Here is a 22,587-nt window from a genome sequence, read left to right as displayed (position 1 = left end):
CGTGGCACCTCATGGAGACGGGCGCGGCCGCGTTCGAGGACGGCACTGTTGATTTCTTGTCCATCCCCGACGTCACCGTCGGCCTCGACTGGATCACGCGCGTCGGCGTGGACACGGTGGCGACGCGCGTGCGCTGCCTGACCGGGTGGCTGCTCGAGGGCCTGCGGGCGCTGACGCACAGCGACGGCGCGAAGCTGGTGGTCTGCTACGGGCCGGCCGGCGTGCGCGACCGCGGCGGCACCGTGTGCTTCAATATTCTCGACCGCCACGGCGTCGTGCTCGACGAGCGCCGAGTCGCGGCCGAGTCGGCCGCCGCGGGCATCTCCCTGCGCACCGGCTGCTTCTGCAACCCGGGGGCCGGCGAGGCGGCGCTGGGCATCACGGGCGGCATCCTGGCGCGCGGACGGGCGGCGGCGGCGGCGGCGTCGTCCTCGTCGTATCAGGACTTTGTCGGCGCCTTGGAAGACGGCGGGGTGCCGGCCGTTGGGGCCGTTCGCGTTTCACTTGGCATCGCGTCGGTGGCGGCCGACGTTGAGTACTTGGTGGCGTTTGTGGAGGCGACGTATCGGGACAGGGCGTCGACGACCACGGACCTTGCGCCACGGGAGGGGTGTTAATAAAAGGCGTTGAGACATTGTGCAGGCCTTTTCAAACATCACTCTTCGGTGTAGAAAGGTGTCTAGCGGTCACTTCGGGGGCGGTTTCCCGTCTGGGGGATTGGAGCGCCAAGAAGTGACCTATTGCCGAAGTCCCCACCCTTGCTGCGCGATGCACGGCACAGCATTTTTCGGGTCCAATAATAGTTGATGTATATAAGCAGATGCCCTGCGCTGCTTGCGATAATGAGCGCTAATTCATGTCGGCGGTCCGTTTGTATCCACTGCCCTGCTCTCGAGGTCGCTGTCGATCAAGGCATGCCTGGTGTGCACGATGTGATTGGCTTGGTGAAGAGAGCGGCATGTTACTTGACGATAATGGTTCGACCGACCGGCACTTATAAAACCAGAGGGATATGCTCAAGTAGAGCAATTTGCGTGTTTCGGACTGAAGAAGGCCACATTGAGGTTCCATTGAGCAAATAAAGACTTGCAACATGCAGTTCAAGAGCCTCGTCTACTTGGCGGCCGTCGCAGCTGCGGCGCCCAACTTACACCGTCCCGGGTCGCCGGAATCGATCAAGAATCTCAAAGACAAGATCAAGAATGTCGTCATCATGGTCATGGAGAACCGGTCATTTGATAACCTGATGGGCGGGCAGACGCTGGCGGGCCTCGAGAACCCGATCCAGACGGGCCCGTACTGCAACCCGCTCAACATCAGCAACCCCGGCACCGGCACCGGCTGCACCGAGGCACTCGACTTTGACTCCATCATCAACGACCCGGACCACTCCATCTCGGGCAACAACCTCGAGTTCTACGGCTCCTTTACGCCCGACAATGCGGCCATCAAGGCGGGCACGCTCCAGCCCGACATGAGCGGCTTCCTCACGGAGCAGATCCGTCTGTACGGCAAAAAGGCGGACGAGCAGGTCCTGCAGACGCAAGTCATCAACTACTACACGGAGACGCAGGTCCCGGTCATTACCGCGCTGACGCAAAACTTTGTCGTGTTTAACCACTGGCACTCTGATGTTCCCGGTGTAAGTCGCCCCTCAGTCCTTTCCTCATTCTCTCTCGCCGCCACTCTCACTCACAACCGCGCGCAAAGCCAACCAACCCGAACCGCGTGGCCCTGTGCTCGGGGACGTCGGCGGGCAAGGGCAAGAACAACTTCCAGTACAACACGATGACGCAGCGGTCCATCTTCCAGGAGGTGACGGAGCTGGGGCTGGAGTGGAAGGACTACCTGGTGGACACGTCGATCCAGGACGCGCGGTGGTTCACTTGGACGTACGAGAGCAACAACACGGATCGCATCGTCTTCATGGACGAGTTCTACGAGGACGCGCGCCAGGGCACGCTGCCGCACCTCGCGTACATCAACCCGTCGTGCTGCGGGGTGGGCACCAACTCGATGCACCCGACCGGGCGCGTCTCGGACGGCGAGCAGCTCATCAAGGACGTGTACGAGGCGCTGCGCGGCAGCCCGCAGTGGCACGAGACGCTCTGGATCGTCACGTTTGACGAGACGGGCGGCTTCCACGACCACGTCCCGCCGCCGCGCGTCGCCCGCCCGGACAATGCCACCCACTCCGAGACGACGCCCACCGGCGCCGACTACACCTTTGCCTTTGACCGCCTCGGCGGCCGCATGCCCACCTGGCTCGTCTCGCCCTGGGCCGCGCCCGCCGTCGAGCAGAAGGGTGTAGACGCCTGCGGCAGGACCGTCTCGTACCATGCCACCTCGATCCTGCGCACGCTCGGCTACCTCTGGGGCTTTGCGCCGTATAATCCCCGCGTCAAGGGCGCGCCGTCGTTTGATCACTTGATTGGAACTGAGCTGCGCACGGATGTGCCGGACAAGTTTCCGACGGTCTCGCATTTTCGTTCGTAGAAATCGGGTGTGAATGATTTTAGAGGGTCGCTAGTTCCCATGCTGTGTCACGGTTGCAAATACATTTTATTCACATACCACGCTGCAAATGCATTGCTTTCCTTGTTTGCCCGTCTGTTGCCCCCCTGTGTAGGTTGCCAGTTCCGAAGACCCCGCACCATGTTGGGTGGCGTGCTTCACACCAAAAGTTCTGTTTGCCATCTGATAAGCCCGCGGCCGGCAAAAGTCGCCATCGCTGGGCAACTTGTGCCCTCGACGAAACCTCCCAACGGCAACGCTGATTCCTGATCAAAAAAAGTTCAACTCGCCATGACCCAACTCAAGCCCGTCGCCCCAGCTCCGCAGCAGGACCTCCAAACCGTAGTGCAAAGCCGTGCCAGGGAATGGCACTTTCACATTTACTTTCTGCTTCAGTCGCCGACCGAAAAGGCCGCCGCCCTAGCGCTGCGTGATGCCGTGTTGAGGCTTCGTCGCGATGGCAAGTACAATGACCGCTTTTTTTTTTTTCTCGAAATTCTTCCCACTGACTACTCAAAGGCGCTTTTGTTGCGGTTCCGCTGCATCAAGTCAACGAGTATCCCATCGGACCGCATCCTGCTGGATCATACGAGAGTAAGCCCAGAACCCGACCCCCAGAGGCTTCTTTTCAACAGCCCCTTTTCTTGTACGCGCCCATGGCTTTCCGGCCTCGGCAGATACGTCATACCATCGATTGAAAATGTAGAACATGGGCAGCGAGATCAGGATACCAACAATTAACCTTTGTTGTAGTCTGGGTTCCCGATTCATCATTCTCCGACGTCTTCTTTTACCTGTCAACCAATCGTGGACATTTAAGGCGAGTTTTGGCTTATTCACAGCTTGCATTGTCCATGGCACTAACCAATCGCCAGTGTTCTGATTCATCCTCTGACAACGCTGCAGCGTCGCGACCACGAGTTTCGCAATGGCTGGCTGGGCAAACCCTGGCCGATTTACCTCGGTGGCCTGCCCATAGAGAGCGCCGAAGTGCCGCTGCAATATCCTGAGCTGCGACTCGGATGGTCCACAGCTCCAGAGGACGAGTTGTCTCTGGATGAGCGACGTAAGAAAGGAGCCGAGCTTGAAGCACTGCTGGCGGGAGACCCCGAGGCAGCCCCTGCTCCCGCAAACTAGGGCGTCTCTCACCAAAGGGTACACGCAAGTAGAATGATGATGAAGGGTAAAGAGACCATCAATATTTATTCAATAGCCGCCCGCTCGCTATGATCTAGAAAGCTGAATAGCCTTGATAATACCTGTGCATTACTAATTATGGGCTCAAGGCAGTCATGGAGCAGGAGAACAGATGAGTATGTGTACGCCGCCTGTGACTGGTGGCCTTGAAAAGATCATGGGCAAAGTTCACCGCCGGCGTTACATTGAAGTCACCGAGTAAAGCCGACGTGCGCACCAACGGAGCGAGCTGCATGTTTATTGTTGTACGATGAGGCAGTGTGTTGTTGGTACATACAACTTGCTGCAACAACGCCACAACATGTGGAGTCTTCATTTATTTCTTCGTACATACTTGCGTGACAAAAGTACCCTGCATCCTACATACTCCATACATGACCCCGGAACACTCTTGTCAGTTCCGGGCCGCTGCTGGTGACTTGGCACCCTTCAATATACTGCGGGGTTTCGGGTATCTGTAAAGTCAGGCAAGGCAGTCAGGCTGTCTATCCTGGCCTAGATATATATACCTGTAGCTGTACTCATGCTAGTAGATTTGCTTGCGTCTTCCCTATCGCAACAAAGTCGCAGCCATGTTACTCTACCGCGCAGGCATTCTGGCTCTCTTTTCGGCCGTCATTTCAGCACTGGCTCTGCCAGGTACGTTTGTAGCCCTTCTCACAATGGCCATGCCTAAAAAAAATGTCTAATTTCTCCGTGCCTGCAGCCGCCGAATACAACATTCTCCTCAGGGGCCGAATGGCGGGTGGCAATATCGGCACCAACTATTTGCAAGAGGTCGCTGCAGCCGACAGACTAGAAACACTGGGAGCATAGCAAAAAGGGGAATATGGAGTGTGAGAATCCATAATGGGCTTCTTTTTTTAGAAGAAAGAGAGGGCAACACAATTGAAGGAAAAAATTGAAGGAAAAAGTGTGGCCTAAAAAGCGCCGAGCTTTTCGCCTCGTCCGCTTCTTCATGACTTGGAGCAGTCGTGTTACTCATTAAACTCCCGTATTCTATGGCCATGACGAATTTACCTCGATGTCTCTTTAACTCATCCGCTGCATTATTTCTGTGCTACGGAATCTCAAAGCCTTGGTGGCTCAAAGGTTGGCCCTAGGGGTGTGTGATTCTGCTCCTTTACAGCCTCGACGGCCTTTGTGGCGTTTTGTCCGCCTCATCAACGCATCAACGGCCCGCGTCTTCAGAATGCATACCCCTCAGTAAATCCTTGTCAATACTGCACCAATTGCCAGTGAATTTAAAGTAGTTGTCTTGCCAGTCCGGGGAACATGGTTGGTTGGGTCGAGCGCAATCTCAAGTTGAGTCGTTGCATCAAACCCTTTTTCTCCTCTCCGTACAGCAAACGAAATCCTCTTCACACTGCTACTACTTTGCTTCCACCACGCTCTGTATTCCTCAGCGTCTTTGAGCCCTTTGTCTCCGCACAGCAGCTCGCATACTAGAAACAGTGCCACGACGTGCCAGCATCGGCCTTGCGGCTCCAAAATGGACAACAGCTTCGGCCCGGGGCTTCTCGGACACTTTGACTTTACTCTCCTCTTCATAGACATTGTCTTCCATGTCATTCCGGCCGGTTTCATCCTGTCCACGACCCCTTTCTTCCTCGCCAAGATCAAGAACGGCCCCCGCGTCGTGCGAGCCGGTCGCCTCCTCTGGCTCAAGCTCGCACTCGCCGGCGCACTCGCTGCCGTGCAAGCCGCCAATGCCGTTCTCTGGTTCCAGTCCCCTCTCGACTCCGCGCTTGCGGAAGCGGCTTCTATTCTGTCATGTGTCTCGGCCGTCTGCATCGGCGTCATTCTCCTGGCGAACCACGCCTACTTTGTCCGGCCACTGCCCTTCCTCGGCCTCTTCCTCACCATCACACTGCTGCTGGATATTGCAGCCACCCGCGCCTACTTTCGGCGAAACGGACTGGGCGCCATTGCGAGGCTGCACATTGCCGTTCCGGTGTTGAAGGGCTTGCTGATCCTGGCGGAGGAAACGTCGAAGCGGTCGCTCGTCATTGACGCTGCCGTGCGCGAAACCCTGGGCAGTGAAGCCTTGGCTGGGTTTTGGAGCAAGTCGGTGTATCTTTGGTTCAACCCCATCATGCGCCATGGCATTCGCCATAGAATTACAACAGGTTTTCTTCCCGGAGTCTCTGATCGGATTGATCCGGTCGCTCTTCACAGCCGGTTTATGGCGGTCTGGCAAAGTGCTGACAAGAACTCCAGGTTCTGCTTGGCCAAGTGCTGCTTTTTAACCGTCCCTTGGCCATACATATACGTGATCTTTCCTAGGTTGGTTTTCATCGGCTTCAAATTCTCACAGCCGTTCTTGCTGCAAGACGTGGTCAATGCCGTCTCCGCAAAGACTGAAATGAACGGCCTCCGAATGTCACTCATCATCGCCACGGGAATCATCTACATCGGCATGGCCGTAAGTTTTTCATTCTTCAGCGTGACTCTCAACCCGTCTTCTCCGCTCAGCCTGACATCCATCAGATCTCCAGATCTTGGTTTCTATATCTTCTCAACCAAATGTCAACGAGTACGAGAGCCATCCTCACCACAGCAATCTATCACAAATCATTGCGCATCGACAGTGATGAAGCCGAAAGACAGGCGGCTGTGACTCTTGCAGATACAGATGTCGCCGGCATCATGCAGCTCATGAGTCTTTCCTATGAAAGTTGGGTCAGTCTTGTCGAGGTCATTCTTGGCATCACAATTCTCGCCTTCTTTGTCGGCGCGGCTAGCATTTTTGCGTTAATTCCAGCTTCTTGTAAGAGATGGCCACGTGTGATGACTTTTTGGTCGTGTCTTTGTTAATGGCATTCTATAGTGACCAGCGTCTTCACCATTTACGTTTCTAAACGCATGGCTTTCACGCGAAAACGGTGGATTGATCACACCGAGAGTCGGATTGCAGATACGGCAAATATCTTGGCTCAATTTAAAGATATAAAAATGATGGGATTGGCTCCCAGCTTGGCGAAACGTCTTCAAGAGAAGCAAGTTGAAGAGAGTCATCTTGCTCTCGCTGATCGACGCGTTGTCGTGTCGACTTTTTCTGCTTGTGAGGCAATCCTCGCACTCAATTCTGACCTTGACTAATAATTTACCAGCCGCGGTTGCGGAAACTGTCACGCCCGTCCTAGTTGCTGCAGGAACACTGTTCTGGACACGGGCTTCGGAACCAATCACGGCGTCACGTTTCTTTACCACTCTGGCTGTCATAACCATGATTGCTGAGCCACTCGCCAGTTTTCTCACGGCGTTACCTTACTGGACAGGAGCATTTGCCTCTGTGACTCGTATCCAAAAGTATCTCGCGCAACCAGAGTTGGGGGATCCCAGACAGATCCTGATACAGAATCAGCCTCAGGAACCAGTCTCGTCAGCCACAGGTGTCACGCAGCGCAAGTCAGCCAGGTTGCGAAATCGGCCATCGTCGCAACTGCCACCTGTTGTTGTCAGATTCTCCATGGTGTCAATCGATGTGGGCACCACCGTGGCATCGGTCTTGCGCGATGCCACCTTTTCTTTGCAGCGTGGCCGTACCGCAATGTTCATCGGTCCAGTGGGTTGTGGTAAATCAACGCTACTAAGTGCCATTGCCGGGCAGAGGAAGCTCAGCACAGGATCCATCGCTGTCGCTACTAAGCAGATCGCGTGTTGTGCTCAGCGGCCCTGGATCCGGAATAACACGATTCGAGCGAATATCCTCGGCGCGAATAGCTACAGCGCGTCGAGGTATTCGCAGGTGGTTTTCACATGTGCCCTTGACGCTGATATACAGCATCTTCCGCTCGGGGATCTCACAGTATGCGGAAGTGATGGCTGCAAACTCAGCGGTGGGCAGAAAACTCGTATTGTATGTGTCCCGGGAGACGGTGGGCATGTTGCCAATGTAACTGATGATTCTGACATGCATCTCAGGCCATGGCGCGAGCTCTTTACGAAAGCTCGGATATTATTCTTCTCGACGACCCGTTCAGCTCCCTGGACATGGAGACTTCCTCCACCATTCGAATCCGATTGTTTTCAGAGAGCAACTTCTTGGATAGTGGACGGCTCACCCTGATTATGACGACGAGCATGCGTGAGTAAACAGTGCCGCGCGCCAAACGTCGCTAACCCTCTTGCAGAACAACATCTTGTCGATGCCGACGACGTGTTTCGGATTCTCGAGAATGGACGTGTCTGTCAAGTGCCGCGAGAGGAACTCGATGCGCCCGGGTTAGGTCCCGGACCGCGAGTGACACCTCGGGTGCAACGGAATGTGGCAATCCAAGCCTCGGAAGAAACGGACGACAAAGAGTATCAGCTTCCCACCGTGAAACCCATGACAGATGGCGACCCCATGGACAACCTGCCCGAGACCAAATTCAGCGATGTATCTTTGTGGTGCTACTTTGCCAAGCCAGCAGGCCTTGGCCGTGTTCTTGTATGGGGCGTCTACGTCGTCAGCGCAGCCATCTTGGAAAGGATGCCTTGTGAGAGCAACGAATACTTTTTGGTGGTTTCCCTCGTTCTGACATTTGATCTAGTCATTTTTGTTCGAATCTGGCTTGAAACAGATGCTCAAAACCGTCTGTACTTTATTGGATTCGCAGCCTTTGGACTGATCAATCCGTTGATGAACTATGTCGCGTGCTAGTGAGTCGTGTCTAGCAGATTGCTTTTTCTCCCGAGCTGCGAACAAACAATAACCCATCTTCAGTGGTTACTTCTCTTTGATCAATTTCTCTGCGCTAGAGGCTCTTCATTGGCGGCTCGCCGATACCAATGCCAGAGCGACGTTTGACTTTCTCGCAACAGAAGATGCGGGTAGCCTGCTCAATCGGTTCAGTACCGACACGACAATTATTGCGCACCGTTTACCATTGGCCATAATGCCTTCAGCTTGGGGTGAGTTATTCTTGGTGCTTATGTTTTCTACTATTATCCAACTTATTAACCTCGCGCGCTCTCTCTCTCTCACACACCATAGGCGCCATGTCTGTCCTTATTGACATCGCAGTCATTGCTGCTGGGGCTAGCTATGCGGCGCCAATCATGCCCCTTCTTCTCCTTTTTCTATTCATCATTCAGCATTTCTATTTAAAATCATCTCGACAGCTGCGCGTGCTGCAACTAGACAATGCAAAGCTGCTTGTCCGCCAGCTCGCAGAAACAAGCACCGGCATCGAGCATATTCGTTCATTCCATTGGCAGGACTTTTTTGTTCAAGAATTCTACGAAATTTTGGAAAAGAACCAAAAGCCGTTTTACTTTTTAGCAGTTGCTCAGCAATGGCTTCTTTTGGTTCTCGACCTGTTCTCCGCTGGTGCTGGAATGGTCATGGTATCCATTGCGTTATACCAGCCTCAGTCGGCCTCGCCCAATTCCATCGGTCTTTCCTTTCTCACGCTCATTTCGTTCAGTCAGACGGTTTCGCTTTTTGTTCGCTACTTTACTAACATGGAAATATCATTTGGTGCCGTCGCACGTATCCGTGCCTTTGAGCGCCAGACACCAGTAGAACAGGATTCGCACGATGGATCGGATTTACCCCCGTGCTGGCCACGGCAGGGAAGGATAGACTTTAACGGTGTTACGGCAAAGTATAGGTAAGCTACTAAATTCTGTCGGCGGAAAGCTACTAAGTCTCCTCGTACTCTAGTTCGAAAGGCGATGACGGCGTGGTGACTGAGCACACTGCACTGGACCAAGTCACAGTTGTGGTAGAGCCTGGACACACTCTAGGTATCATCGGTCGGACAGGAAGGTATCGCAGTACTTTCACGGTCGTTATTTGTAGATGCTAACTACGCGCAGTGGGAAAACGAGCTTACTGCTCGCCCTTCTACGACTGACGCAATATTCCGGGAGTATTAGCATTGACGGGCGCGACATCAAGTCAGTGCCGCTTGACATTCTTCGCACCCGTATTACCACAATCACGCAAGCCGGTCTCGAGCTAAGGGGCACAGTGAGATTTAATCTCAATCCCTTTGATCCCGGCTGTTTGCCACGTAATTACATCCTCACCAGTGAGATGGAGCGGGGCGTGCTTCGCCGGGTTGGGCTCTGGCAGCATATCAGCTCTCGTGGAGGCCTGGAGGCAGAGATGAGGAACATGAAGTTTTCGCAAGGCCAAAGACAGCTGTTTCAGCTCGCTCGTGCAATGCTGCATCAGCAAATCATGAACTCGACCGTCGTTTTGATAGACGAGGGCACATGGAGCATGGATGAGGACACCGAGGCTGAAATGGGCAACCTCGTCAACCAAGCTTTCGCTTCCTGCACGAAACTTGTCGTCACCCACAAACTCGGTGCTCTTGTCAAGGCAAATGCGGTTCTTGTCCTTCAGAATGGCAAGGCGAGCGCGTTGAAGCAGGATCAAGGGACTGGCAATTGGAGACAGAGCCCGGAGCCATGATTACTAGAAGTGTGTTGTTGTATAGTGTCTTGTCATTTATCTTGGAAGCATGCCCTACTAAAAATTGCAAAGCCAATCTTGATGTCCTTTTGCTCGCCAGTGATGGATGGTGACTATCCGAGTATACACCAAAGCATCTCCCTCGTGAAAAAATTGTATACATCAAGGCATCTCCATCGCGAAAGTTGGGGCCTTGTATTCAATTTCTCTTTGTATGCGGGGTATATATCGTCCACCTATCGTCCACCTATCGTCCCATCATCTATCTCCCTCGCCCATGTCGGCACAAGTATACAGCAGCCCAAAACGTCAAAAAGCCCACCTTGGCAGATATTTCCCCCCTGAGAGCGACACTCCATCATGAGTCTCCCATATCTCTCCCCTTGCCTTTCCAATCGCGTGAAACAAGACTCTCCTGGCTCACGACACGGCCCGGTGCCCCCTCGGCCGTACTCGGGGCCGGGCCGTTGAGTTCCAAGTCTATGAAGCTATAGCGCTCACTAATCGGAGAATACGGGCCTCCTGACACAGGTTTTCTTCGTATAATGGCCGACCGTCGGCTGAGAAACGATGGTAGCCGCCCCACGTCGCAGCCGGGCAGCTCAGAATACTCTTGCGGCGAACACTCTTGCGGCGAGCACGGCTGCGGCGAACCCGCTTGCGGCGAACACACTAGCGGCGAACACGCCCTCTGCAAATACTCGTCCTCTTCGCCTTGAGCGTGCTCCGTTTGAAGCTGCGACAGCATAGAGACGCCTCTGCTACACGTGGTTCCGACCGCGTCGAGCTCTAGCCGGGGCCTGTTCGTCCCGTCCAGCTCCGGCTTGCTGTCGGTGTACGCCATGAAGTCGTCAATCTGCGTCATGTGCGTCGTTTCTTTCTTCTTGGCTCTGCGACAGAGAAGGAAGAGCCCAACCAGACAGGACAGCAGAAACAGGGGCGCGCAGACACTGATGGCCACCATCTGGCCGGGGGACAGGCCCTTGCTCGGATGGGTGGCGGAAGGAGGGGTGCCGGTGGGATTGGCCCCGGGAGGCTTTGCTTCAGAAGGATGGGCGTCGGTCGTACAGTTGGTAGAATGCGTGCTCGTAGGCTGGGACGGCGTCTGGGTCTGCCTGGTGGCGTAGAGAAGCTTGAGATCGTACACCTTGGCCGTTGTCTGCGCGTTGGCAGATATGACGGTTCTCTGTACAAGGTCAATGTCTGGGAAGTACACAACGGCGGTTTTCGTCTCGCCCGGCTGAATGGTGGACACGCAGGCATGCGAATAGACGCTGGTTTCGTCGGCGCAAGTGTAGCCACTACAAGTCGGGACGGAGGTCAGTCTCGGGGAGGCGGTACGGTTTACAAAGCTCCGCGCGTCCAAGATCGGGATCACGATCCAAAGCCGCGATGCTGCTGCATGGAAAGGGGCAAAAAAGTCGTACCTGAGACAGCAGCCGATGGCTGTGTCGCCGCTGGCCAGCGCGGGCCAGAACTTCACGGTCGGGTCCGCGGTGACGGTCGCTCCCGTGGCGACCGAGGTGCACATGGGCGCGTAGCCGGCCGGGCAGGCCGTGGCGGAGAAGATGGGATTCGCGCCCTTCTGCATGGCCGGGACATAGCCGCCCGGCGTGCAGGTGGTTGTGACGCCGCCGTCGAGGTACACGTTGAAGTAGTTGCGCCGGAGCACCATGTACTGGGTCGTCACGGAACTGTACAACTTCATACTCAACAGTGTGCTCAGGACCAGCTCGGAGCATCGCGCCGTGGTCGTGATGATGGGCAGCGGCCCTACGCCGGTCGTCGTAGGGCCTGCCTGCGCGGTCGTGGTGGTGCTGTTCATGCTCGTCTTGATTGCTGCCATGGTGACGACAACAATCCAGGGCGGGGGGGGGGGAGGGGGAGACGACTTGGGGCCAACTTTATCGGAAACTCGGCCTCGTCAATCGCGAACCAGGCTCTGCTCTTCCGTTGTATTGCATATATGAACCATGAAACAAACAAAGAAACGCTGCAGGGAGACGTCTAACTACATAAAAACAACTCGATCCCTGGCCCTTGGCGAATGCGTCGGGCCCCTTGCTGCCCATCATGCAGGACCCCCCTCCCCGTCACATGAAATGTTGTTATTATTAACTTCATTTGAAGGACTGGCTGCAGCTCTGCTCGCTGAGCTAACTGTTTTTTTCTCTTCTCTCCGAGGTTGCGCCAGAGCCTGCTCTCCGACTGTAGATGGTGTGGACTTGAGCAATGGCTATATGACGAGATCAAGGAGGGCGTTCTCAGCCCAGAAGTGAGGGATCGGATTCATGCTTGCTGTAGCTGGCGCACCATGTCAAATTCGCATACTATCGGAGGCACCTTGGGCGGGAAGCACCGAGGCATGCCGGCGGAGATGAGCGACATGTACTCCGTGCTGGTAGAAGGAATCTAGACAAGATCCTTTTAACTATCTGGCTCCGTTGTTGACTTGTCGATTGACTATTTATAGACCAAAAAAGGCTGGTACATGCTCTAGTTAGCAAGGCTGCAGGGTGACGGCAGGCTGCCCCTACCCGTTCCAGTGGAGTCAGTGATGACTGACGAGGATCGATGGTGCCTGTGAGGCAGGGATTATGAGAATAGATGAGCCAATGGCCAATGAGGATGGGGGTAGTATGTACGTACTAGAGGTACCGGTCATTCGTACTGGTATGATTATGAAGTTGTCACACCTGCACGGAGGAGCCAGCAGTCCGCCTATACTTGGTGCTCATCATACAATGTGACCCCGCGTCAACTGCTTCGGTCTGTATCCAAGAATAAGAAATGTGTCTACGGAGTCCCGAGTAATTTGTACTATTCTTTCAATATCTAAATATGTCTGTAAGCCCCTGAGTGCGCTTCAGAGGAGGCTGGAGGCAGCAATCAGGCTGTTCCATATTGTCGGTTCTTTGGCGGCTGGGTATGCAAGCCACAATCACGCGACACCGACTCGACGGCTGGGAGACACGACTGTTTTTTGTCCAGGCTTTTTGTTTCACCGGCTCAAATTCTCTTCACTCAAAGCACTGCTGTATGGGTAGGAATCAGATGAATCAATGTCTATAGCTTCAACATATGCAAGTGGTTGAATATACAAAAGAAAGCGCCACCCAACCGACAACTATGTACATGAATACGCATACGCCCTCCCGGTAACCCCCGAATTAAACCATGTTCCCACCATGAAACATCTACTCCAGCTCCTGCATCTCGCCACGGTGGCCGGCAGAGTTGGCCGTCGGTGCCTCATGGACCGTTTTGAGCGGGCCATCTTTGTGGACAGCAGCTCCCGCCGCGGCGCCGACAGCAGCGCCAGCCACCGGCGCACCGTATTGCTGCTGCATCGGCGGCGGCGAGCCGGCCACTGGCGCGGCGTACTGCTGCTGCATCGGCGGCGGCGACCCGGCCTGCTGGTAGGGCTGCTGGCCGTAGCCCTGCTGTCCGGGCTGCTGCGGCGCATAGCTCGTGGCAGGGCTGACCGAGGGCTGGCTGTAGGGATAGTTGGGGCTGGGCGAGCCCTGCTGCGGCGGGGGGTAGTACGTTCCGGCCGCGCTCGGCGACGTCGCGTAGCCTGCGCCGGTGGTGTCCTGGTAGGAGTAGTGCGCTTGCGAAGGAGGGGGCCCGCCGGGCTGCTGGGGCTGGCTCATGAGAGGCGGTGGCGGGCTCTGCTGGCCGCTGTTCTTCTTCTTGTTGCGCAGGAAGAGCAGAATGCCGATGCCGATGAGAGCGAGCGCTCCAACGCCACCGACCACGCCGCCCACGATGGCGCCGACCGGGGTGCTGCTCTTGCTAGATTGGTCGCCGGTCGGCTGCACGGTGCCGGTGCTGCTGGGTGCGGTGCTGCTGCTGCTGCTGCTGCTCGAACTCCGCGGCGGCGCTCCGGTGGCCGATCCCGAGGGGCGCGAAGCCGACGTCCCCGTCACAGTGTAATCTGTGTACGTCTGGGGGTTGAGCTGGCCGGAGTAGCTCGTCTCCAGGAGCTGGAATGTCCGGATATCGTTGACACCGCACGCATAGTCAATGGCACCCCCCCGAAAGGAAACGGTATTGCAGTAAGGGTAATCGGACTCGGCGCTGCAAGTTGTTACTGGTTGGTCTGCACACCCATCGGTCACCCGCAGCACGGACTTACCACTTGACAATGTATGTGTTATCGATACACGCCTGGTTGCAGAGTTTTGACGTGTAGATGTCGGCCGAGTTGACACAACTCGTTCGGAAGTTGCACTGGGTGGCACCGCAGCAAGCAATGCGCCCGGGATTGCCGTTCGCCGAGGTGCTAAGGGCGCAGTAGTCGCCCCTGTTGATGCAGTAGTACGACGCGCTGGAGACGCCGGACACGTAGCCGCAGGTGTTTCCGGAGTTGTACTGGAGGACGGGCGAGCTGGTCTCTGCCCGGGCCGCGACCAGTTCCGCTGCCGGCGGCGTGGTGGGCGCTGGTGAGAAGCCGTCGAGGGCGAAGATGGCCGGCACTGTAGGCTGTGCTTCCATCCGGGCGAGGTTCCGGGCCTCGACAGCGACGAGAGCTGCCGCGGCAACGGCAAAGCTTTTCTTCATTGCGGCTCGTCTCTGGAAACACCTGGCTGCGTGATTTGGCGAGCTGTATGGTTTGCGGGATGGGTATATCAGATGTGGGAGAAGCCAGGACAAGCGATGAGGAGAAGAGAGGTCAAGCGAGAAAGAAACAATCAGAAATCAGCCACAGACTATGTTTACAAAAGGAAACAAAGGATCAGCAGCCACGGCCAAAGGGGATTCATTTACAAATTACTTCACCAGTCAGCTGTGAGAAGCGGCCCCGTATTGGGCCAGCCAGGGCTGAAGCTGTTCCGCTTGGCTGGGCGACAGCTGCTCGCCCGAGGGCTCACACACCTCACACACAACTCACTCTCACACAGCTCATAGTTACACCACACGAGTTACACTGGGTGGAACCGCCCGAAGCATACGGATACTGGCAAGCAACCTGGTGCGCCTTGCCAACAAGAACGTGGGCAACCTTGGCCAGCCAGGGTTGGACTTTTCGCGGTGGCTTGCAGGGAGCTGAATGCGCTAGTCGACAGCCACAAGGATCATGGGAGTCGAAGGAATTCGGTGTGAAGAACGAAACTGAGCAAATAGGGTCGCAGCACCATACCGGGCAGGGCCGCATCGCAAGTTGTTGCCGCGAGGAAGAGTAACAGGCTTTTGCGAAGTCCTCGGCCGTCCAAGATAGAGAGAGCTCCCGAAACCAACAGCACATGGCGGTGACGGCTACCGAATTGGTCTTGGCGAGAACAAAAGGGTCGGCCTGGTTGGCCAGCACCAAAGCCAAGGGAAATTGTGCGGCCCACGCGCCTTGATCCCGGTCCTCAGCCGCAATTCAAGGTTAATAGCTAGCGCCCGCAACCTCGCGAGTCACGCAACGTCTCCCCGCATGTTCAAGTGCCCTGGATTCGCGGCCCGGAGTGCAGAAAACTCAATTAGGCTTTTGGGCTTCAATAAAGCTGTGAATAGCTTCAGTCTTGGTCTGGACGCGAGCTTGTGCTCAAGATGGCAAAATGGTGAAGATATGATCGAGACGCGGTGGCCATCACAGCTGCGCATGACGCTAGCATCGTATTCGCACTACTCGCCCTGTTTCCATGCAGCTAGGCTGAACCGTGCGAAAGCCGGGAAGCCCTGACTGAGGACGTCGCGAGAGTCTCTACCCAGTATGTATCCGAAGGCATCAACAAGTCAATCCGATCTGATAGCCAGGAGCGAGGTTCAGACGGACAAATCAACTATTCTATTCGTAACTGCTGTTCCCTGGAGCTCGGACCCGGTGCGGTTTGTCGTCGTCTTCGGATGAGTGGAGTGACTGTCATCAGTCGCTGTACTACAGGGTAGCCCGACAACCGAGAAATTCATCTCAGGACACAAGCCCAGAGACCTGAAAATATCTCTGAATTCGTATTTTGGAGCTTCTTTTTCCCTATAATAACTTGTACTCGTTTTATTTTGATATATTTACTATTGGCAAGAGAACCACTTATGCGGTCTGTGGGTTTCTAGTATCTCGACTAGCATCCAGCAACCGTATAGGTAGTTCGCTCAGGGAGCTCCATCACGGCTCTTGCACATGGACACTGGCAGAACGCGTGCCAAACAGCCACACAAAACTTAAACGCGTCATCTACAAACCCGCAACATAGCCACGGATCAAGAACGCGAAAGGTACAAAAAATAACGCGTACAATGTCCTCCTAGACACCTACGCAGCCTGTCACTCGCCGTTGCCGTCACTTTACGCGCTCGACGCGTGCCATCTCGCCGTCTTGGTCCCCATGACGTCGCGGGCACACGACCAGCAAAACCACCAGCTTTCCCGCGCCACGCCAATGACATGACGGACCTCGCCAAGATCCTGCCGTCATTCAACACCGCACCGTTTTCCGCGCTACTGTCCGTCGTCGAGCAGCATGCCCTCTCCACGACGGACCTCCTCACGCAGCACCCCGTCGACCTCGCCAAGCAGACGCACCTCGCGCTCCTCGACCTGAAGCGCTTCATCGCCGCCGTGCAGGCCTCCCTCGCCGATGACCTGACGCCCGAGAAGCCGCTGGCGACCGCGCGGGCCCCCGAACAAACAGCGGCGCCGCCACCACCCCCAGAGGAGGACAAAGGAGAGGGCGATGGTAGCCGCGAGCCCGATGCCGCCCCCCCGCCGGCGGTGGTGAATACCGCGCCCGCGCAGACGACGCCGTGCATCAGCACCCTCGACGACACCCTCGACGCGGCGCTCGGCGGCGGCGTCCCGGTCGGCTACATCACCGAGTTCACGGGGGAGTCTGGCGCGGGCAAGACGCAGTTCCTGCTGTCGCTGTGCCTGGCCGTGCAGCTGCCGCCGCCGCGCGGGCTCGGCCGGCAGGCGCTGTACGTGTCGACCGAGGCGGGGCTCACGACGCGGCGCCTCGCGCAGATGCTCGGCGGCGCAGCGGCGGCGCCAGACTGGGCGGCATCACCGCCGCCCTCGCTCGACCACATCCTCAGCACCGTCACGCCCGACCTCGAGTCGCAGGAGCACATCCTCGAGTACCAGGTGCCCGTGCTGCTCGCGCGCCACGACATTGGCCTCCTCGTGCTCGACTCCGTCGCCGCCAACTACCGCGCCGAGTTTGAGGGCGGTGGTCTCGGCGCCCGTCTCGGGTCCGGCATGGGCGCGCGCGGCGCCCAGCTCGTCCGCCTCGGCGCCCATCTGCGCGACCTCGCCCGCCGCCACGGCATCGCCGTCGTCGTCGCCAACCAGGTCGCCGACCGCTTCGCCAGCACCGCGGTGCCGCCGCCGCCGCCGCCGCTCCACCGCGGGATGCCACCGCCAGAGAGCCCGCTGGCGTCCCGCGGCAGACAACAGCAGCAGCAGCAGCCGTCGTCGACGACGCTGCAGGCCACGCCGACGTCGTCGATGCCCATGCCGACGCCCGACGACGCGGGGCCGCTCGCGCCGCCGACGCTGTTCCTCGACCACCAGCAGCGCTGGTTCACGGGGTGGGGCGACGAGCCGCGGTCGTCGTACGCGCTCAAGACGCCGAGCCTCGGCCTCGTGTGGTCGACGCAGATTTCGTGTCGCGTCGCCCTCTTCAAGCGCCCCGTGTACGGTCGCCCGCGGAGGTTCGCCGCGCCGCTCGACGCCGACGACGACGGCGGCGGCGAGGACCGCGAGCCGAATCTCAAGTCGTGGAGGCGCTGGATGAAGGTCGTGTTCGCGCCGCATGTTGCCGCGTCCGGCCAGGGCATCGCGGACGCGGTCGAGTTTGAAGTCACGGCTGGTGGGCTGAAGGCGGTGATGAAAGAGCATGGCAAACCCAAGAGTTGAGAGCTACAGCCTGTTGTCATATCGATCAAGGCTTTTGTTTGGTTTGTGACGATGGAGTTTGGTTGGATAGCATGGATTGGGGCGCATTTTGATTGGCATAGATACACACGTTCAAAGTAGATCAAGATTGGGTCAATATTTCTTCATTTATAAATATGTTTCATCCACCGGCTTCACCTACTTGACAGCCAACACGCCTTGCCCGATGCAGTCGCCAAAACACGACAAAAAAATAAAATAGTGTCAACGAACCATGTACACCAAAGAAGAAGGATAAAATTATATACAACATAACAGAGCCCAAGCGTTGTGCATTGGCTTACTTAGGGTGCGGGAATTCATCAGCTAGCTGCAGCCGTACGCCAACGTTCATGCTAATCAGCTCCTGCACCAGCAGCTTGGCTGCGTAGGGCATCGTCATCTTGGTAACCTCGCGTGTGCTCTTACACGTCTGGCAGTAGCCCTTGTAGCCAAAGAGGCCACACTGCTGACAAATGTCAATGACGACGCCGTCGGAGCTGATCATCAGTCGCTCGAGCAGAAGCTGCGAGGCGCCATAGGCAATCAGACAATCGCGCTCCATTTCACCGAGACGCAGACCACCGTCGCGCGAACGACCCTCGGTGGGCTGGCGGGTGAGGATGGCACGGGGGCCTCGCGCGCGCGAGTGCATCTTGTCCTGCACCATGTGCTTGAGACGCTGGTAGTAGATGGGGCCGTTGAAGATGTACGCCTCGAGCGGCTCGCCGGTCAGACCCGAGGTGAAGTAGTCCTTGCCCTCCCACGAGAAGCCGTGATCGAGGAGGACTTGACTCATCTCCTCGACCGGATGCGAACGAAAGGCGTCGCCGAAGCCGTAGTCTGGACGCCCGTGGATAATAGAGGCTTTCCCCGTCAAACACTCCAGGAGCTTACCGACAGTCATTCGAGAAGGGAAGCCGTGTGGGTTCATGATAATATCAGGCGTGAGTCCATTGTCAGCAAAGGGCATGTCCTCATGGTCGACGATGATGCCTACAACGCCCTTTTGACCGTGGCGAGATGAGAACTTGTCGCCGAGTTCGGGTCGCCGGGTCTGTCTCGTTTGGACCTTTACGACCGTGGTGTCTTTCTCGGTGTGTGAAATCATGACCTTGTCAATGTAGGCGGGGTCGGGAATTCGGTAGTTGACAGCAGAATCGCGGAAGTCGCTAGATCCGCGATCTAGGCCAATGCCCGTCGTCGTCATATCAAGCGGCGTCTCCTTCTTGATCATGGACTGGCCGGAAAAGACTCTGCAACCAACCATGGCCAAGCCGTCGTCATCCAGAGCCTTGTGTTTCTCTGAGCGCCTTCGCTGGTCACCGTCGCCTTCGTTGACCGGGTCACCAATGCGCTCTCTGCGGCCGTTGGGGTATTTTTGCAACTCGGTAGTGTACTTGCGAAAGACTTGGCAGCGGCCAAATCCTCGATCGATAGAGGCCTTGTTCAGGACAAGAGCATCTTCAATATCGTAGCCAGAGTACGACATGACAACGACGGTTGCGTTCTGACCAGCTGGCAATTTGTCGTAGTTGACCAGTTGGATAGTCTTGCTGATGACCATGGGTCTTTGAGGGTACACTAGCGTGTATAAAAGGGTGTCGATACGGTTGAACTGGTTATATGCAATGGCGCCAATAGCTTGTTTACCCATTGCACACTGATAAGTGTTACGTGGCGACTGGTTGTGGTGGGGGAATGGAATAAGACCGGCTACAGCGCCGAGAATTGTGAATGGTTCGATTTCCAGATGCGTAGTACTCATAGTAATCTTATCCTCGTAAATCGTGACCAAGGCATCCTGTTCCTCGTTGACATCAAGATATTCGACAACCCCATTTCGCAAGAAATCGTCGAAAGTGACGCTGCCAAGCTGTAAGAGGCGGAGATGTTCTGGTTTCAGTTTTTGAACACCATTCTTGACAATGATGTATGGCCTGCAAATTCGTCCTTCGTCGGCAGCGATATGGACGGCGTTGAAATGCAGATTGATGCTGATGCTGACGAAGGGGGAGATCCAACCACGTCGACGCATCGTTCGGAACTTGGAACAGAACCTCTTTGGGTATCTGGTCAGAGCAAACGGGGTTCCGTTGATATGTATAATGTATGACCCTTCCCGGTGCATCTCTGCACCGGAGAAGTTGCGGATAGGCTCGACGCCAACGTCAAGCGTGAATACCCATCTCTTGACGGGGTCCTCATCCACGTTTGTGGTAATATGGGTCATCAGAGCCAAATTCTTGACGAGACCGCAGGCTTCACCTTCGGGAGTATCTGATGGGCACAGCATACCCCACTGTGAAGGCTGCAGGGCACGTGGACCGGATACCTTTCTTGTCTTTTCGAATTGACTGCTGATTCGGGTCATCATACCCAGAGCAGCAATGTAACTGAGGCGACTAAGGACGTGGGTAACACCGGCTCGGTTCATGTTGAAACGCTTGACGCTCCAATTTCCCGTCTGGATAGCCCTGTTGATCCCCATGCCAATGTTGTTTGCATGATTGCTTATCATGTTGACGGCGTCTAGCGGGACAGCTCTGTTGTTTTTCTTGAGGAACTTATCGATGGACATTTTGACCTCAACCGTAAACCTCTTGAACAAATCTTCGAAGAGCAGAGAAAGAAGTTGACCAGCAAGTTCAAGTCTCTTGTTTCCGACAAAATCTCTGTCATCGACGAGCTTGCTATCTTGGGCAGCCATAAGAACTTTGCGCGTCATCATGGCAACATAAATAGCCTTGGGATAGAAATCAAGACCTTCGATGGGAACATGTGCAATAATTAGATTCGCTAAGGCATCAAGGCCCTCTTCGACATTGTTTCGGCGAACCTGAGGACCAAATTGCCCTCTGCGCGAACCCATTTTGACTCTGGAACCGATGTACTCGAGGGCTTGGTGTTGAGTAAAGACACCGGCCTTTGTCGCTTCATCAAAGTTGATGAGAAACTCGTCTTGGTAGCGACCATCAGCTCCAGCCACGAGCTGCATAATTTCGTAGTCGGTGAGTCCACCCAAAGCCTTGAGCACAATAACAATTGGGATGCCCTCGACTAAGACGTTGTGCACTAAGACAATTCTGTCTTTCTTAAGAGTAACATTTGTCTTGGATTTTCTCTCGTGCGTAGAACTGGTGACGGAAGCGGAGATGATGCGGTTCTTTTCGTCGGACTCAACAATGACTCGGTTCTTGCTGAGCTGTTCTTGGATAAGAATGACCTTCTCGGTACCGTTGATAATGAAGTAGCCGCCAGGATCAAGCGGGCACTCATTCATCTTTTCCATTTCGGAATTGTTGGCGCCTGACAATCTGCACTTGGAGCTGCGAAGCATGACTGGCATTCGACCAAGCGACACATTTCGTCTGATAATCTTTTGTTTGTCACGAATGTATACGATATCGACAAGGATGGGGGCGGCATAAGTCATATCTCGAAGTCGGCATTCCATAGGCGTCACGTCAGTTGAGGATTTGGCCTCTTTGTAGTCTTGTCGCTGGGGACGGTCGACGCGAATGTCGGTAAACCTGCGTAGGCGCTGTTAACGGCAATGCATCTAGGGTATCTCATCTCACGGCAGGTACGCACTCTAGCCAGAAATTGCTGTCAACATCGCTGCGTATAGTACGATTTGCGCGCACAATGTCCTTGATTTCCTGCTCGACAAAGAAGTTATAGGAATCGATGTGCCTGCGACACCTCAATTAGTGACTTGCGATTCGTGTGGCGCACATGTCGGCGGTAAGACGCACTGTTTTACAAGACCTATCAGTACTGTTAGAAAAGTTCAAGCTGGAACTTCTGAGGGCTGCAGAAATGACTTACCTTTGACCTTGAGGAAGGCGGGTAAAAGCTGAAATTTGTCCTCCTTGGTTGAAATGGGGTCGGTTAGCTTCTTGCCATTGTAAAATGGCTCTAGCAGGGCCTCGAAGCCGTCATCGATCACTGCCATCTTGTCCGTCACCGCCTGCCAGACATCTATAGCTAGAAGCAGTCACGCTGGTGTCGGAGGCGCGCAGAAATCGAGGACCTCGCTGTGGCCGGAGTGCTGAGTCGCGATGCTTTGCAAGAAAAAAAAGTTGATGTGACTCGATAAGGGAATGAAGTGGGGCGATAGGAGCTGGATGGTGGGGGACGATGCCAATGACAAGTGTCATGAGCCATGTAACTTTAATAAAAGTAGTGTAGCTGATTTTCTTCTTCATTTTCTTAATTTTTTTTTGAGTTGGGTCAAAAGTAACTAGCTTCGTAGATTTGCTGCTCTTACCCCTGTCCTGCTGGCACTTTTTGCGCTGGGACTGGCTTGACCTTCAGTACCTACCTGTCTCTTGTGAATCGCCACTTCTCACCTCGTTCTATTTTTATAAACCGAGCTGGGTATATCCAAGGGTCTGGATTTCAACAAGGCCACTGGGTGCTTATTTTCAGTATTAAATACACCGTTAATTCCAGCCTGCGAACCTCTTTCGTGTAACTAAATATATAACGGGAACATCAAAGGGATGAACTCTAGGGAATATCAGCGCTCATCGCAGATTGGTCGGCTTTATCGCAACGTTCTTGGCATGCGCCAATGGGACCAAAAGGTTGATGTATG

General features: G+C 55.4%; 8 protein-coding genes across 8 annotated transcripts in view; 5 read left to right on the top strand and 3 right to left on the bottom strand.

The window, feature by feature from the left end:
- Window positions 1-617, top strand: part of CCM_04827 (cysteine desulfurase) — a gene marked incomplete at both ends in the record, with an annotated part of 1,613 nt that extends 996 nt beyond the window's left edge. The window contains one exon of the mRNA XM_006669973.1: window positions 182-617. Within this exon, the coding sequence (XP_006670036.1) occupies window positions 182-617 (436 nt within the window). The remainder of the gene's footprint in view (window positions 1-181) is intronic.
- Window positions 618-1,093: 476 nt separating this feature from the next.
- On the top strand, window positions 1,094-3,651 carry CCM_04826 (phosphoesterase superfamily protein; the record flags this gene model as incomplete). Its single annotated transcript, XM_006669972.1, has 6 exons — window positions 1,094-1,642; window positions 1,711-2,488; window positions 2,795-2,965; window positions 3,034-3,108; window positions 3,268-3,310; window positions 3,390-3,651. 6 exons carry the CDS (start codon window positions 1,094-1,096, stop codon window positions 3,649-3,651), a joined length of 1,878 nt encoding a protein of 625 aa, XP_006670035.1.
- Window positions 3,652-4,283: 632 nt separating this feature from the next.
- On the top strand, window positions 4,284-4,527 carry CCM_04825 (uncharacterized protein; the record flags this gene model as incomplete). The annotated part of the gene is made up of 2 exons (XM_006669971.1): window positions 4,284-4,350; window positions 4,418-4,527. 2 exons carry the CDS (start codon window positions 4,284-4,286, stop codon window positions 4,525-4,527), a joined length of 177 nt encoding a protein of 58 aa, XP_006670034.1.
- Window positions 4,528-5,203: 676 nt separating this feature from the next.
- On the top strand, window positions 5,204-10,123 carry CCM_04824 (multidrug resistance-associated protein, putative; the record flags this gene model as incomplete). Its single annotated transcript, XM_006669970.1, has 11 exons — window positions 5,204-5,784; window positions 5,998-6,136; window positions 6,187-6,481; window positions 6,542-6,775; window positions 6,825-7,573; window positions 7,639-7,801; window positions 7,848-8,358; window positions 8,423-8,610; window positions 8,693-9,311; window positions 9,365-9,469; window positions 9,520-10,123. The coding sequence occupies 11 exons, from the start codon at window positions 5,204-5,206 to the stop codon at window positions 10,121-10,123; spliced, it is 4,188 nt and encodes a 1,395-aa protein (XP_006670033.1).
- Window positions 10,124-10,481: 358 nt separating this feature from the next.
- Window positions 10,482-11,969, bottom strand: CCM_04823 (uncharacterized protein; the record flags this gene model as incomplete). The annotated part of the gene is made up of 1 exon (XM_006669969.1): window positions 10,482-11,969. The coding sequence occupies one exon, from the start codon at window positions 11,967-11,969 to the stop codon at window positions 10,482-10,484; it is 1,488 nt and encodes a 495-aa protein (XP_006670032.1).
- A 1,351-nt stretch (window positions 11,970-13,320) lies between these two features.
- Window positions 13,321-14,686, bottom strand: CCM_04822 (uncharacterized protein; the record flags this gene model as incomplete). Its single annotated transcript, XM_006669968.1, has 2 exons — window positions 13,321-14,203; window positions 14,262-14,686. The coding sequence occupies 2 exons, from the start codon at window positions 14,684-14,686 to the stop codon at window positions 13,321-13,323; spliced, it is 1,308 nt and encodes a 435-aa protein (XP_006670031.1).
- A 1,810-nt stretch (window positions 14,687-16,496) lies between these two features.
- CCM_04821 (DNA repair protein rhp57) lies at window positions 16,497-17,966 on the top strand (the record flags this gene model as incomplete). The annotated part of the gene is made up of 1 exon (XM_006669967.1): window positions 16,497-17,966. One exon carries the CDS (start codon window positions 16,497-16,499, stop codon window positions 17,964-17,966), a length of 1,470 nt encoding a protein of 489 aa, XP_006670030.1.
- Window positions 17,967-18,285: 319 nt separating this feature from the next.
- CCM_04820 (DNA-directed RNA polymerase III 130 kDa polypeptide) lies at window positions 18,286-21,942 on the bottom strand (the record flags this gene model as incomplete). The annotated part of the gene is made up of 4 exons (XM_006669966.1): window positions 18,286-21,528; window positions 21,575-21,680; window positions 21,723-21,741; window positions 21,816-21,942. 4 exons carry the CDS (start codon window positions 21,940-21,942, stop codon window positions 18,286-18,288), a joined length of 3,495 nt encoding a protein of 1,164 aa, XP_006670029.1.
- Window positions 21,943-22,587: the final 645 nt, after the last annotated feature.

Source organism: Cordyceps militaris (genome assembly GCF_000225605.1).
Source record: "Cordyceps militaris CM01 unplaced genomic scaffold CCM_S00003, whole genome shotgun sequence".
NCBI classification, from domain to species: Eukaryota; Fungi; Ascomycota; class Sordariomycetes; order Hypocreales; family Cordycipitaceae; genus Cordyceps; species Cordyceps militaris.
This window is presented reverse-complemented; position numbering and strand designations above follow the sequence as displayed.